The sequence below is a fragment of the Chiloscyllium punctatum genome, chromosome 42, assembly GCF_047496795.1.
Source record: "Chiloscyllium punctatum isolate Juve2018m chromosome 42, sChiPun1.3, whole genome shotgun sequence".
NCBI classification, from domain to species: domain Eukaryota; kingdom Metazoa; phylum Chordata; class Chondrichthyes; order Orectolobiformes; family Hemiscylliidae; genus Chiloscyllium; species Chiloscyllium punctatum.
In genome coordinates this window covers 15,588,991-15,601,976 of record NC_092780.1, presented here as the reverse complement: position 1 = coordinate 15,601,976, position 12,986 = coordinate 15,588,991, and the positions used below count along the sequence as shown (strand labels likewise).

The following is a 12,986-nucleotide window of genomic DNA, read 5'->3' as shown; positions in this document are numbered from 1 at the left end:
CTTGTTGGGCCGAATGGCCTGTTTCTGTACTAATCTAATCTAAAATTCTGCCTCATTACACATCGCTAAATCCAGAATTGCTTGTTCCCTAGAGGGATCCATCACAAATTGCTCCGATAAAGTATCTCGTAGACATTCCATGAATTCCTTTTCTTGAGATCCACTACCAACCTGATTTTCCCATTGCACCCGCATATTGAAATCCCCCATGATAGTTATAATAGTGCCTTTCTTATATGCCTGTTTTTTGAGATTCGATTAGATTAGATTACTTACAGTGTGGAAACAGGCCCTTTGGCCCAATTCTAGTTCCTGATTTATTTTCTTGCCCACATTCTGACTACTGCTAGAAGGCCTGTTCAAATCTCCCCTCAGGCTTTGTGGTTCCTCAACTCTATCCACACAGGTTCTATACCTTCCAACTCCAGTATCACTTCATATTATCAATTTAATTTCATTTCTTACCAACAAAGCAATCCCACCTCCTCTGCCTATCTGCCTATCCTTTCAATGGGAGTGTCTCCTCCAAAATTTCGATCCCAGCCCTGATCCCCTTGCAGTTATGCCTCTATGATCCCACAACACAGAACCCATCAATCTCAGTCTGCACTACAAGCTCATTTACCTTGTTTCTGTAGACTGCGTGCATTTAAGTACAACACCCTTAATCCTGCATTGACTGCCCCCCTTCTCATAGTTATCCCTTAACCGCTGACCTTTCCATGCTCTATCATACTTCTTGTTCTGGAAATTTTAATATCTTTGGCTGAGCCCACCCACCCCCCACCCCCCAACCCCCCATTAACTTTTTCAGTAATTTTCCATGCAACTGAAGCCCCTCAAACTCTTTTCCCTCCGCCACCAATGCTATTTAATTTAAAGCCCTGTCCTGGCCCGAGTTATTCAACACCAGGACTCTGGTCCCAGTATGATTCAGGTGGAGTCTGATCAATCAGAACAGCTCCCTCCTTCCTCAGTACTGGGGCCAGTGTCCCCTGATTTCAAACCCGTTTCTCCAGCACCAATCCTTGAGCCATGCTTTTACTTGTTTAGTCTTGTTGACCCAGTGCCAATTTACTGGGGAATCTGGTAGTAATTCAGAGATTATTATCCTTTTTTGGTTCTGCTTTTAAATTTGACCCTTATTTACTCATGTTCCCTCAGCTGAATCTCTTTCCTCTTTCTGCCTACAATGTTGGTACCTACATGGGCTACAACAACTGAAACTTGCTTCTCCCACTTGAGGCTTCTCTGTAGTCCAGAGGAGATATCCTGAATGCAGGCACCAGGCAGGCAATACAGCCTTTGGGACTCTTGATCCTACCCACAGAGAACAGTGGCTATTCTCCTGACTATACTATCCCCACTTACAACTACATTTCTCTTTTCACCCCCATTTTGAATGGCTGCCTATACATAGTGCTATGATCAGTTTCTTCAGCATCCCCACACCCCCTGCTCTCATCCACACAGGGAGCGAAGATCTCAGACGTGTTAGAGTAGCTCAATGGCTGAGGCTCCTTCAGCACTACTGCCTGGATCCCCCCACCTGCCTCACTCATAGTCACAGCCTCCTGTCGCTGACCACTGACTGAATTCCAAGTAGTTAATCTAAGGGTTGTGACTGCCTCCTGAAACAAAGCATCCAGGTAATGTCCCCTCCCAATGTGTCACAACATTCGAAGTTTAGACTTCACCTCATCAAATCTGAGCCCAGTTCCTGAAGCAACCAACACTTGCTACAGATATGGTCACTATGAACCACTATGGAGTTCACCAGCTCTCACATTATACAGGTGAAACACATCACCTGGCCTGGTATCTCCATTTTATTTACATATTTCTTAATTTGATTTTTAAACGTTTGTACTGGTCTTTTAGTTAGTAACCTGTAAATATTTTCCCAATTTACCTTCAACTTGAAAGTAATCTATAACAGATAGTCAAATTAGTAGCTATTATGAATCAATGAATTTACAGTTTACCTGTGATGCCACTCTTTTGTGCAGGACTCTTGATCCTGGGCGTTTACGTCTCCGGTTAAACAAACCTTCCAAGCTATGAACCAAAACAAAAGTGAGCAAAAAGCACCTCTTTCCCGCTGCACCAAATTCTCACCAAAACCTCCTGAACTGTATACTCACCCAGGCTGTGCCTCGCTCTGGACGTGATCTTTCTGACCATGCAAAGCTTACTGTTTGTGAGCTTTCAACAAGCCCTCTCTTAAATGAAGTTGCCCCCTTGCAATTTTCAGCTATCTCCATGGTGATAGCTTCATCACAGGTCTCCTTCCATGCCAGCTTATTGCTTTTGTTCAAACTCTCGGCCTGAATTTTATTGTTGTTTCAATCTCCTGTGAACATGCCTTTCAGGTTGATTTCCAAGTTAGTGCCAAACTCAACCTCACCTCGCAACTGCTTCCTTTGAGGGAATACAATTCTCACTGCAGTCAGTCACACCATCATATGAACCCAAAACGGAATTAATTTTAGCAAATCCCATTGTGCTGTGGTCTGTCGGACAAAAATTATTTACTACTGTCTCAAGAGAATCTGACCTGATCATGATGAAGCAAGCTTTAACTTTATCATCATCTCCTATTGTGTTTATTCTCAGCCAAATGCATAACCTTCATTCCTAATTACACCAGTCCTCTATGTTGCAATTGAAATTGGCCCTTATTTCAAATTGGTCTTCGGCATTGTTTTCCTTTCAAATTACCGACTGTGCTGACTAACAATGTTAGACTGAATATAGTGTGTACAGCGAGCAATCTTTCAAATTGCTCAAACCTCCGCCAAATCAACTTTGTACATTCCAAAAAGGGTTGCCACAATGGTTTCTGTTCTTTAATTTCTAAAATGAAATTTACATAAAGAATTCTGCCGTGTAACCGTTCGTTCAGCTTTGCGGTCTGTAAAGTGGAGCTGAGGCTGCAACCGGATCAGCCACCATCTTATTGAATAGCACAGCTAGCTTGAAGGGCCAAATGGCCTACTCCTGCTCCTAAATCCTAGGTTACTACGTAACATATTTGCTTGTAGATTCATAGCCAGCAGCCACTAAACTTCTGCAGCTTTATTTTCACATCCCCAACAGAGATGCTCAGATCTTACAATGTTCCATGCATGTCTTCAGGGATAACCATTCATTAGAACTGGGATAATCACAAAAAAATTGCAGTGTTTAGTGCGCTTCCCTGTCAGTCTAACTTGCTGATATCTCGCCTGGTTTATTTAGACCTTGTTGTAATGCATCCAGACAAGCTCATCAGTAAGCATAAAATTCAGTGTTTAATGTTTCCTGTGTGTTTGCAACATTACAGCAACAGCAAAATGAGGTCATTAGGAAATTCCGAGATGGCATCATTAACCTTCTAGTTGCCACCAGTGTTGCGGAAGAAGGCCTGGATATAAAGGAATGCAACATCGTCATCCGCTATGGTCTGATCAACAACGAGATTGCTATGGTTCAGGTAAATCAATTGCTGGTATGCAGAATGCTGTGCTTAATCAGCACCAGTTAAAAAAAATAGAGAACAAAGAACAGTGCAGCACGGGAGCAGCCCTTTGGCCCACCAAGACTGTGCCAACACATGATGACTTTCTAATCTGAAACCTTTTGGCTCTATTCTGTCCATATCCCTCTATTCCCTGCCTATTCATACATTTGTCAAGATGCCTCTTAAATGTTGCTATTGTACCCACCTTTAATGTTTTATTTATTTACTAGATATGGCTATGGCAGATGTGATCCTACAAGATTAATGAGCAGGTCATGACCATTTGATCCATCAGGCCTGCAAAGGAAACTGGGAAAAAATGGAGGGGGGTAAGGGGTAACACTCCAACAAATTCCTCTTCGGTGGCTTGAGGTGATTGAAACACCTGAAGAGGAAGTTAAATATATTTTCATTGGACATGTAAGACAAGCCATGATTCAAATACTTAAAATCATGATGGGAAGCAGTGGTGCATTTTTTTTTGGTGCACAACTCAAAGAATAATTACAGGTTAAAGATCGAATGAACCAGTTAAGCAACATCAGTATATGGACTAGACTGCCACCTAGTGGACAATTGATTCAGCAACGATCAGAAATGTATGAGTGAATTGGAATGCATTCTATGTCTACAGTTGTTGTTAGATGAGAGTAATATATGAAGGGATATTACCCCATTCTTCTTTGTCAAATGGATTAATGAGAGGAACTATCTTGAACCACTTGCTGTACATTCCCATTAGTTTATTGTTGCATTTTTCCTTCTTCTCCCAGGCCAGAGGACGAGCTAGAGCTGAGAACAGCATGTATTCAGTGGTTGCTAAAAAAGACGGAAAGGAGTTAACCCGGGAGTTTACGAACGAGTTTCGTGAGGGTCTTATGAAACATGCAATAGAGGCTGTGCAAAAAATGCCAGAAAAGGAATATTGCATAAAAGTAAGAAACATGAAAAGTTTTGCACAAATGTTGTGCTGTTTTGCCACATTGTAATAGTGTATATGTACTCGCTATGGTTTTGGACTCTTGGCAATTCTGTACTGTCCAGCAGGTACAATTTACATAAATTATCTGGAGCAAGAGAAGCTTTACAAAGGGGAGAGGTAGACCCTAAGCAGGGGGTAAATGATTTTGGTATATCACTGTTTTGAGAGCGATGTTGTTTTAAGATCTAGATAAGCCAATTGACCAAGGATCAGGATGCAAATCACCTGACAAACTATCATGCAGAGTTTGGCAAGTAGCCTAGCACGCAGGAAGAGGGTGCATTCACTCATGGAGTGTGGGCATCACCAGCTAGGCCAATGTTTATTCCCCATCCCTAATTGCCAGAGGGTAATTAAGAGTAAACCACATTGCTGTGGATCTGGAGTCACATATAGGCCAGACCATGTAAGGATGGCAGCTTCCCTCCCTAAAGGACATTTGTGAATCAGATGGGGTTTTCCGACAATCGATTCATGGTCATCATTGAACTCTTTACTCCTGAATTTTCATTGAATTCAAATTCCACCATCTGTCTTGGCAGGATTTGAACCTGGGTCCCCAGACCGTTACCTGGGTGTCTGGATTAATTATCAATCAATAATGCCACTAGGCCATCACCTCGCCTGTAACTGCAAGTTATGGTCTGACCTGTTGAATAAGTCTGTATGAGCTTTTCAATAAAATGATACATATTATTCAATGTATGTCATTTAGCAATAACAAAAGAAAGCACATCAGAAGATTTAGATGAGAAAAGACGAGTGGATACCTGAGCAGAGTAAAACAACTAGCATAGCCTAGTTGGGCTGAATGGACTATTTCTAAATCATATAGCCTCTGAAATCCTTTGTAATTCTAGCAAGTACTGTGACAGGAAAGGGTTGACCATCTAGTTAGGAGATCAAATTTAACCTGAAGTGATTTCTCTCCTGTAGATTCGAGAGCTCCAACTGGAAAGCATATTCAGCCGGAAAGTGAAAGAACAGAAGCATCATGCTGTAAGAATGGAAAATGATCCGAAAGATGTCAGGTTTTTTTGCCGGAACTGCAATGAGGCTGTGTGCCATGGCAGTGATATTCAAGTCATTGAGGGCATGCACCACGTCAATGTCAATCCAAACTTCAAGTAAGTGCTCATCTTTCCATTGCTTAAGTTTTAGCCCCAACATCGCAGCCACACTTGGTGTGCCTTCACATTGAATGGAGCCTTACATTTGTCTCTTCTCCCCTTATTTCCAACCTCTGTCATAACCACCTGGCATGCCCACCACATTGTCAGCGAACTGTAAATTAATATAACACATGTTGTCACCTTTTAGTTTATAACAATTTAGATGAGCAATCTTCAGTTTAAACAGTTTAAAGTTTAGTTTATTACAAATTATTACTGAAGATTAATTAAGGAGAAAGAGAAAGTATTATTAACAAGACATCAAGGTGAAAACAAAGATAACTGAGACAAAAAGAAACGAACAATAAGCAAAGAGGCTGTGTGGTTTGTCATTGGGACCTGTTGTTTGATTAGATTAGATTACTTACAGTGTGGAAACAGGCCCTTCGGCCCAACAAGTCCACACCGACCCGCCACCCACGCATACCCCTAACCTAACACTATGGGCAATTTAGCATGGCCAATTCACCTGGCCTGCACATCTTTGGAGTGTGGGAGGAAACCGGAGCACCCGGAGGAAATCCACGCAGACACGGGGAGAACGTGCAAACTCCACACAGTTAGTCGCCTGAGGTGGGAATTGAACCCGGATCGCTGGCGCTGTGAGGCAGCAGTGCTAACCACTGTGCCACCGTGCCGCCCATAAGTCCCTTGTTGCTAAAATGAAGATCTTGAAGTCAGATCCAGCAGGGCCAAAGACTACTGTAGTTGAATCGGTTGTGTTTTCTTATAAAGGTAGGCTCTTTGTAGGGGAGAAAGAGAGAGGAGATCCCTGGATTCTGATTTTCCAGGTGTGCCCCTTTTATTCATCAGTCACTTTAGAGCTCACAGCTGTTTTGAAAATCCTCTCTCCTTTCATCCTCTTCTTCACCCTCTTGCTGCCTAGAGAGGAGTTTTCTTGCTGGTTATTTCACAATAGAATCTCGATTTTGCCTCTTGGTGGAAACTTTCCTCTTTTTGGAGCTCTGCACATGGGCTGTTCTTATCCAGGTTCAAAAGACCAATATAGTTCTGTTACTTTTGAGGCATGAAGGGTTCTATGATGTAAAGAAGTCAAAATACTGCATTCCCTTAAAGCACTGGCTCCTGTCTTCTGTTTCTCTCTGAAGCTACAATCCTCACACCTCCAATACTTGTTTGCAGACTACTGGTATTTTCAGCTAACGTTTGTCTGCAGTCCACTTACAGGTAGTAACTGTACAGTTAGATGATTTATAGCAGCCTTTTCTTTTAGCCTCATGAGTTTGGTTAAAGTAAATTTGTTTTATTTTACAAAGAAAGATTATAATCTGATAACTCCTTTGGTCATGATGCCCTTCTTAACCAAAGAGCTGACTTTTGTGTAGGCATTGTGCCAAACTGGCAAATGTCCTTCAGAATAAAAACAGGAAATGTTGGAAGTACTCAGCAGGTCAGGCAGCAGCTATGGAGAGGGAAAAAGAGGTAAGCTTCCAGTACTTCTGTCAGAACTGAGAAGTAAGCTGAGAAATGTGTTGAGAATGCATAGTTAATTTTAAGAACTATGTAGAGTAAGCTGGAAGAGAATGAATCATTTGAATGTTTTTTCAATTGAGCAACATCATGCATTTCTTAGAATTATGTTCAGCAATCTGTGGGATAAGATTCACTTGCTAATTTTTGAAGTCAAAAATTTAATGTGTGCAATAAGATACCTACATTTTTTTTCTGCAAGTCTAATGACTTTGAACCAGCAAAGAAGCATAGTTTTCAAGATGGTACAAAATGGGGTCTATTGCTACAATTACTGAGGAAAATAAAACCTGACATTCCCAGAAGCAGTGAATAGGAAAGAGACCCCAGAAGCTGCAGTCTCTTGGGAAGTCCTATTCTTAGACAAAATCCTTGGGAACTTATAGTCCAACGGTGGCAGGGGTTTCTGGGTGTAATTGTGGACACAGTACAGAGGTACATCCCAAAAAAAAGAAAGATTACCCGGGGTGGGGATTAGAAAACAATGGCTGACAGAGGAACTCAGGAAATGTATCACAGAAAAAGAGAGAGCCTTTAAAGTGGCCAAGAGCACTAGGAAATCGGAAGATTGGGAAGACTACAAAAACAAACAGAGGATAATAAAGAAAGAAATAAGGATGGAGAGGATCAAATATGTAGGTAAGGTAGCCAGTAATATTAGAAATGATAATAAAGTTTCTTTCAATACATAAGAAACAAATGAGAAGCAAAAGTAGAGATTGGGCCGCACCAAATTAATGCAGGAAGGCTAGTGATGGGAGATAAGGAAATGGCTGAAGAACTTAATACTTTGTGTCAGTCTTTACAGTGGAAGACATGAGTACTATCCCAACAATTAAGGAGAGTCAAGGGGCAGAGTTGAATATGGTGGCCATTACAAAGGAGAAAGTACTTGATAGGCTAAAAGCTCTAAAAATTGATAAGTCTTCTGGCCCGGATGGGCTACATCCTAGAGTTCTGAGGGAGGTGGCTGAAGAAATAGTGGAGGCGTTGGTTGCGATCTTTCAAAAATCACTGGAGTCATGGAAAGTCCCAGATGATTGTAAAATCACTATGTAACTGTATCTGAGACTTTCGCCCCTTCCTATAACTGCCGTCCACCACATACTGTGTTCATCAATCCACAGTCGTCAGCAATTTAACTTCATCTCCAGGAATTCACTCTTTTGTTATTTTTTTAAAAAGCCATCATCTCTGCAGAAACTTGTGTGTGTGTGCGCGTGTGTGCGCGCGTGTGTGCGCGTGTGTGCGTGTGTGTGTGTGTGTGCGCGCACGTGTGTGTGTCATTAATTCCAGATCATGATTTAGGTGCCAATCATCAGTTGCCACTGGCTTTAAGAGTAAATTTTATTCACAGATAGATTTGACCTTTATTAAAGAAGACTTGTCAATGTTCCTTTTTTTTTGGATTGCAGTATAAGGAAGCAAAATTAACCATTCTTGAATTGAATTAACAGTGTATCTGGATATGTAGTGGAGTTTGAATATCAGTGCATGTCTCTCATCACAGTGATAACAAACCTAATTGGACAAAAGAAAAAAATTGCAAATGCTGGAGATCTGAAATAAAGACAGAAAGTGACAACATCCATGAAGAGAGAAACAGAATTAAAGATTCAAGGCCAGGAGATTCTTTTGAGTCAACACCAAATTGGTTTCTCTCTCCCCAGATGCTGCCAGTTTCTCTCGCACTTGCTGTAAAAACGTAATAGGATTTGAGCAAGTGAACTGTAGAGGGAGAGTGGGAAGAAGTTGAAAAGGGCAGGTGTGTGATCCGCTGAAGGGCAAGAGAGATGAAATGTCAAAAGGTTTCTTGGTGAAAAGTCCCCAGTCAATCCAATCTATATGAAGCTTAAATTCACTCACGATCACTGCGGCAACCTTTTGCAAGCCGGCATTAAAATATATTTCAATTAAAAATAAACGTTTGTTATGCTCACCGTTGCTTCTTTTGTTTTTGCAGAATTTACTACAGAGTAAGTGGAAAAATAAATCTTCCAAGAAAATTTGAGGACTGGGAACCTGGTGGGACAGTGAGCTGCCGCAAGTGTGGTCAGGTATGTAAAAAACAAGGCAACTCTTCATAAAGACCGAGCAGTCATTGGTAGTACAGGAATAAATTGGATACCTGCTTTCACAAAATTAAAATCAGGCTCCATGGAAAACAGAGAATGAGAATGATTCAGAATGAGTGGTTTGTGCAATCCGTAGTTGAAGGTTCTGTGTAGTTTTACCAGAAGTAATTTTTCTTTGCAGATACTTAGAGATAAACAGAATGCATGAAAAGAGAAGTATTTTATGATTGCTAATAGTTTGACTTACCTGAGACTGTGTGGAATCAACCATTGGCCTTCTTAGTCATTTTAACTCAGTATCACACTGGCCGTTGGGGCCTCACCTTAAGCAACTAAAATGTTTGCTATTTGTGTGGTCAGCTTCCAGCATCATCTAATGACATTTTCCTGAGGAACCTCCCTTCTGAAGGCCCCACAGCCTAAAAAGCACCCTCGCCCCAACCCAGCTTCAATACCACCACTGCAGGATTGCCCTCTCTGATCCCCCACAGCCCACCAACCTGACTCTGTCACATCTTCCTCACACACATTGGCCTTTTTGACAAGGCCCAAAACATGGAGGCGCCATTCTTTCTCCTTCTGCCACGGCAGTTTTAAAAAATTCATTCATGGGATGTAGGCGTCACTGGCTATGTCAGCATTTATTGCCCATCCTTAATTGACCAGAGGACACTTAAGAGTCAACCACATCACTATGTGTCTGTGGTTACAGGTCATAACAGTTAAGGATAGTAGTTTTATTCCCTAAAGGACTCTTTCCCGCCTTTGTTAACATCACCTCATGACTGGGCCATGCAGACTTCTTTCTTGATACCTTCTGACAGGACTTCGCCATATTTCTAGCCTCTTGACCTATCTTCAAAAATATGGGTAAACGTCTGCTATGTGATTTCCTTTCAATTAATGTTTTTAAAATAAGAGGAAACTGAAGTCCAACAAAATACCAAGTCGGATTCTGGATGGTTAACTTAAAATGCATGCATGAATACTTGTTAGGCACTCACAACTCTCAAAGTGCCGGGACAGGTGTAGTGGGTCAAATGATCTCTTTCTGTGCTGAAACTATGCTATGATTTGAAAATCAGTTGCATGGCTCTCAAAAGCCTGATACTCTCTGGTAATTGGTCATTGCTGCACCTGAGTGAAGTCTACTTTGAAATTCTTTTCAAGCACCTCTGTACAATCTTTCTCCACACAGGCCTGGGGGATGGAGATGATCTACAAGTCTGTCTCTGTGCCCAGTTTAAACATTAAGAATTTTGTGGTTGAATTGCCGACTATGAAAAAAACCTTCAAGCAATGGAAAGGTGTCCCGTGCCAGATGGAAGAGTTCAACTACGTAGAATTTTGTTCAAAAAGCATTCCAGATCTCCTTGCAGATTTCTTATAAAACTGAAACTGGCTAAACGTTTATGAAATACCGATGTACAGGTATCCCCAATTTTCGAAAGTTCGCTTTAAGCCACTTTGCTTTTATGAAAGATCTACCTGTTTTCGCTAACCAAAAGAAATCTGAAAAGGATTTCCACTTTTACGAAAAAAAGCAAAAGTTTTCCCATATAAATTAATGCTTCTTCGTTTTACGCCATTTCGGTTTATGAAAGGTTTCACAGGAACACTCTACTTTTGTATAGGTGGGGAAACCTGTACTCAGCCACTGACGGGGTGTTACTGGACTGAATTTGCATCCTCCAGCTTGTGGTAATGACAAAAATGAAAATAATCACGTTTATTATTGTATAAATCCTAAAATATTTAGTTTCTTACCTATTTAAGGAAAAGAGTGAGATGTATTCTTTAAGAATTAAGTTGCTGTTTCTGTTATGTGGGGCTAATGGCAATTGATGAATTCTTGAAATAGTGGCTAAATATAAGTGTTTTTTTCTTCTGTTTCTTAAAAAAAAAGCATAAGTCATTTTCAAGACAATTAAGTTACTGCAGTGCTCATGATAATTTCACTATTGTCAAGATATCACAATGAAATCTCGGGGAATTTAATATATTACTGTAGGGTTATGCACTTGATTAATACTGAACTGTTTACACAAAATAGCATGTTTGAGTACTTATCATTCAATAGCACAGGCTACCAGTCAATCTGAATAAATTTCAAATTATTATTTTGCGGAATTAGATTTCAAGTGGAAAGCTTTTTTGTTATCTGTGCAACTGTGGTTAATGTCAGATATCTTTCCACTTTTCATATGTGTGCTGAATTTATCTTCTTGCTAAACCAAGTCTACTAATGTTCAAGTTTATAAAATGTAACGACCAATAATAAAATCAACAAATGAATGATCAACAGACACTATCCTTTGCTTGATCTTCCTTCCCCGTTTTAAGGAACCACCTTCACAAGTTCATGACACTGCCTGCCAAAAGCAAATTGGGTGAAATGTTAAAACCTTATTGCAGTTTAGATTAGATTCGCTACAGTGTGGAAACAGGCCCTTCAGCCCAACAAATCCACACGAACCCTCCAAAAAGTAACCCACCCAGACCCGTTTCCCTCTGACTAATACACCTAACACTATAGACAATTTAGCATTGCCAGTTTACCTGCCCTGCACATCTTTGGACTGTGGGAGGAAACAAGAGCAAACAAGAGCAACAAGAGCAAACCCACGCAGACACTGGGAGAATGTGCGAACTCCACACAGACAGTCACCCAAGACTGGAATCGAATCCAGATCCCTGACGCTGTGAGGCAGCAGTGCTAACTACTGAGCCACCATGCTGCCCCCTTCAACTTTCAAATTTGAGAGAAATTTATCTTTTCCTTGTCAAGACTAGCAACCTATGGGTTTAGCAAAATCAAAGCATTCAAGGCTCGAGCGAGTGTTCCTTTGAATCCAATCCATGAATATCTGGGATGGTCCCACTCAGTTGGTTATGTTGCTCGTGATAATCTCACCAGCTGAGAGGGGGATATGATACCAGACCGTCCCACTTGAGGCTTCTCAGAGCAACGGCAGGAAGGCCTTTTGCATAGGGTGGGGGCAAAAGAAATGAGTCAACAACAATCTTAATGTTTCTATGAAGGCACGCTCCATTGACATCAACATGTGAGTCATACAATTGCGATATTCCTGATGAAGAGCTTATGTCTGAAACTCCTCGGATGCTGCCACATGCTGTGCTTTTCCAGCGCTACCCTTTTCGACGTAAATGGCGATCTAACTTGCTTGCTTTGATCACGTGGCTGATTACACCTAAATCTCACACCATTTAAGAACAAGAAAACAGGGAGCAGGAGAAGGCAATTCAGCCCCTCGAGCCTGGTCTGCCCTTCAGAATGATCATGGCTGATCTCATCTCAGCCTCAACCCCACCTTCCTGCCCAATGTAACTCAGTTGGCTGGACAGTTGGCTTGCAATGCAGGGTAATACCAACATCATGGCTTCAACTCCTGCACTGGCCGAGGTTACCATGGGAAGTTCTCCTTCCCAACCTCTCCCCTTACCTGAGGCATATGACCCTCAGGTTAAACCACCGCCAGTCACCTCTCTCGAATGAGAGAGCAGCCCTCTGGTCTGGCACAACTGCAGTGACTTCATCCTTCCCATAACCCTTCAACTCATTACTAAGTATGAATCTGTCTATCTCCTGCTCAAATTTACTCCGTGTTCCAGCATTCACCACACTCTGAGGGAGTGACTTCCACAGATCCACAATCCTCTGAGAGAAGCCATTACACCTTATCCCTGTTTTAAATCTGTTACCCTTTAACCCTAAAGCAGTGACTTCTCATTCTACATCACCC

The 12,986-nt window shown here is 41.5% G+C and overlaps 1 protein-coding gene across 3 annotated transcripts in view; it reads left to right on the top strand.

The window, feature by feature from the left end:
* The window catches only part of dhx58 (DEXH (Asp-Glu-X-His) box polypeptide 58), a 32,162-nt gene extending 20,643 nt beyond the window's left edge, over positions 1–11,519 (top strand). For all 3 annotated transcript variants that reach the window (XM_072561482.1, XM_072561483.1, XM_072561484.1), the window contains exons 9-13: positions 3,326–3,475; positions 4,276–4,437; positions 5,421–5,611; positions 9,111–9,204; positions 10,421–11,519. In XM_072561482.1, coding sequence (XP_072417583.1) covers positions 3,326–3,475; positions 4,276–4,437; positions 5,421–5,611; positions 9,111–9,204; positions 10,421–10,612 — 789 coding nt within the window. In that variant the 3' untranslated portion in view covers positions 10,613–11,519. The remainder of the gene's footprint in view (positions 1–3,325; positions 3,476–4,275; positions 4,438–5,420; positions 5,612–9,110; positions 9,205–10,420) is intronic.
* Positions 11,520–12,986: the final 1,467 nt, after the last annotated feature.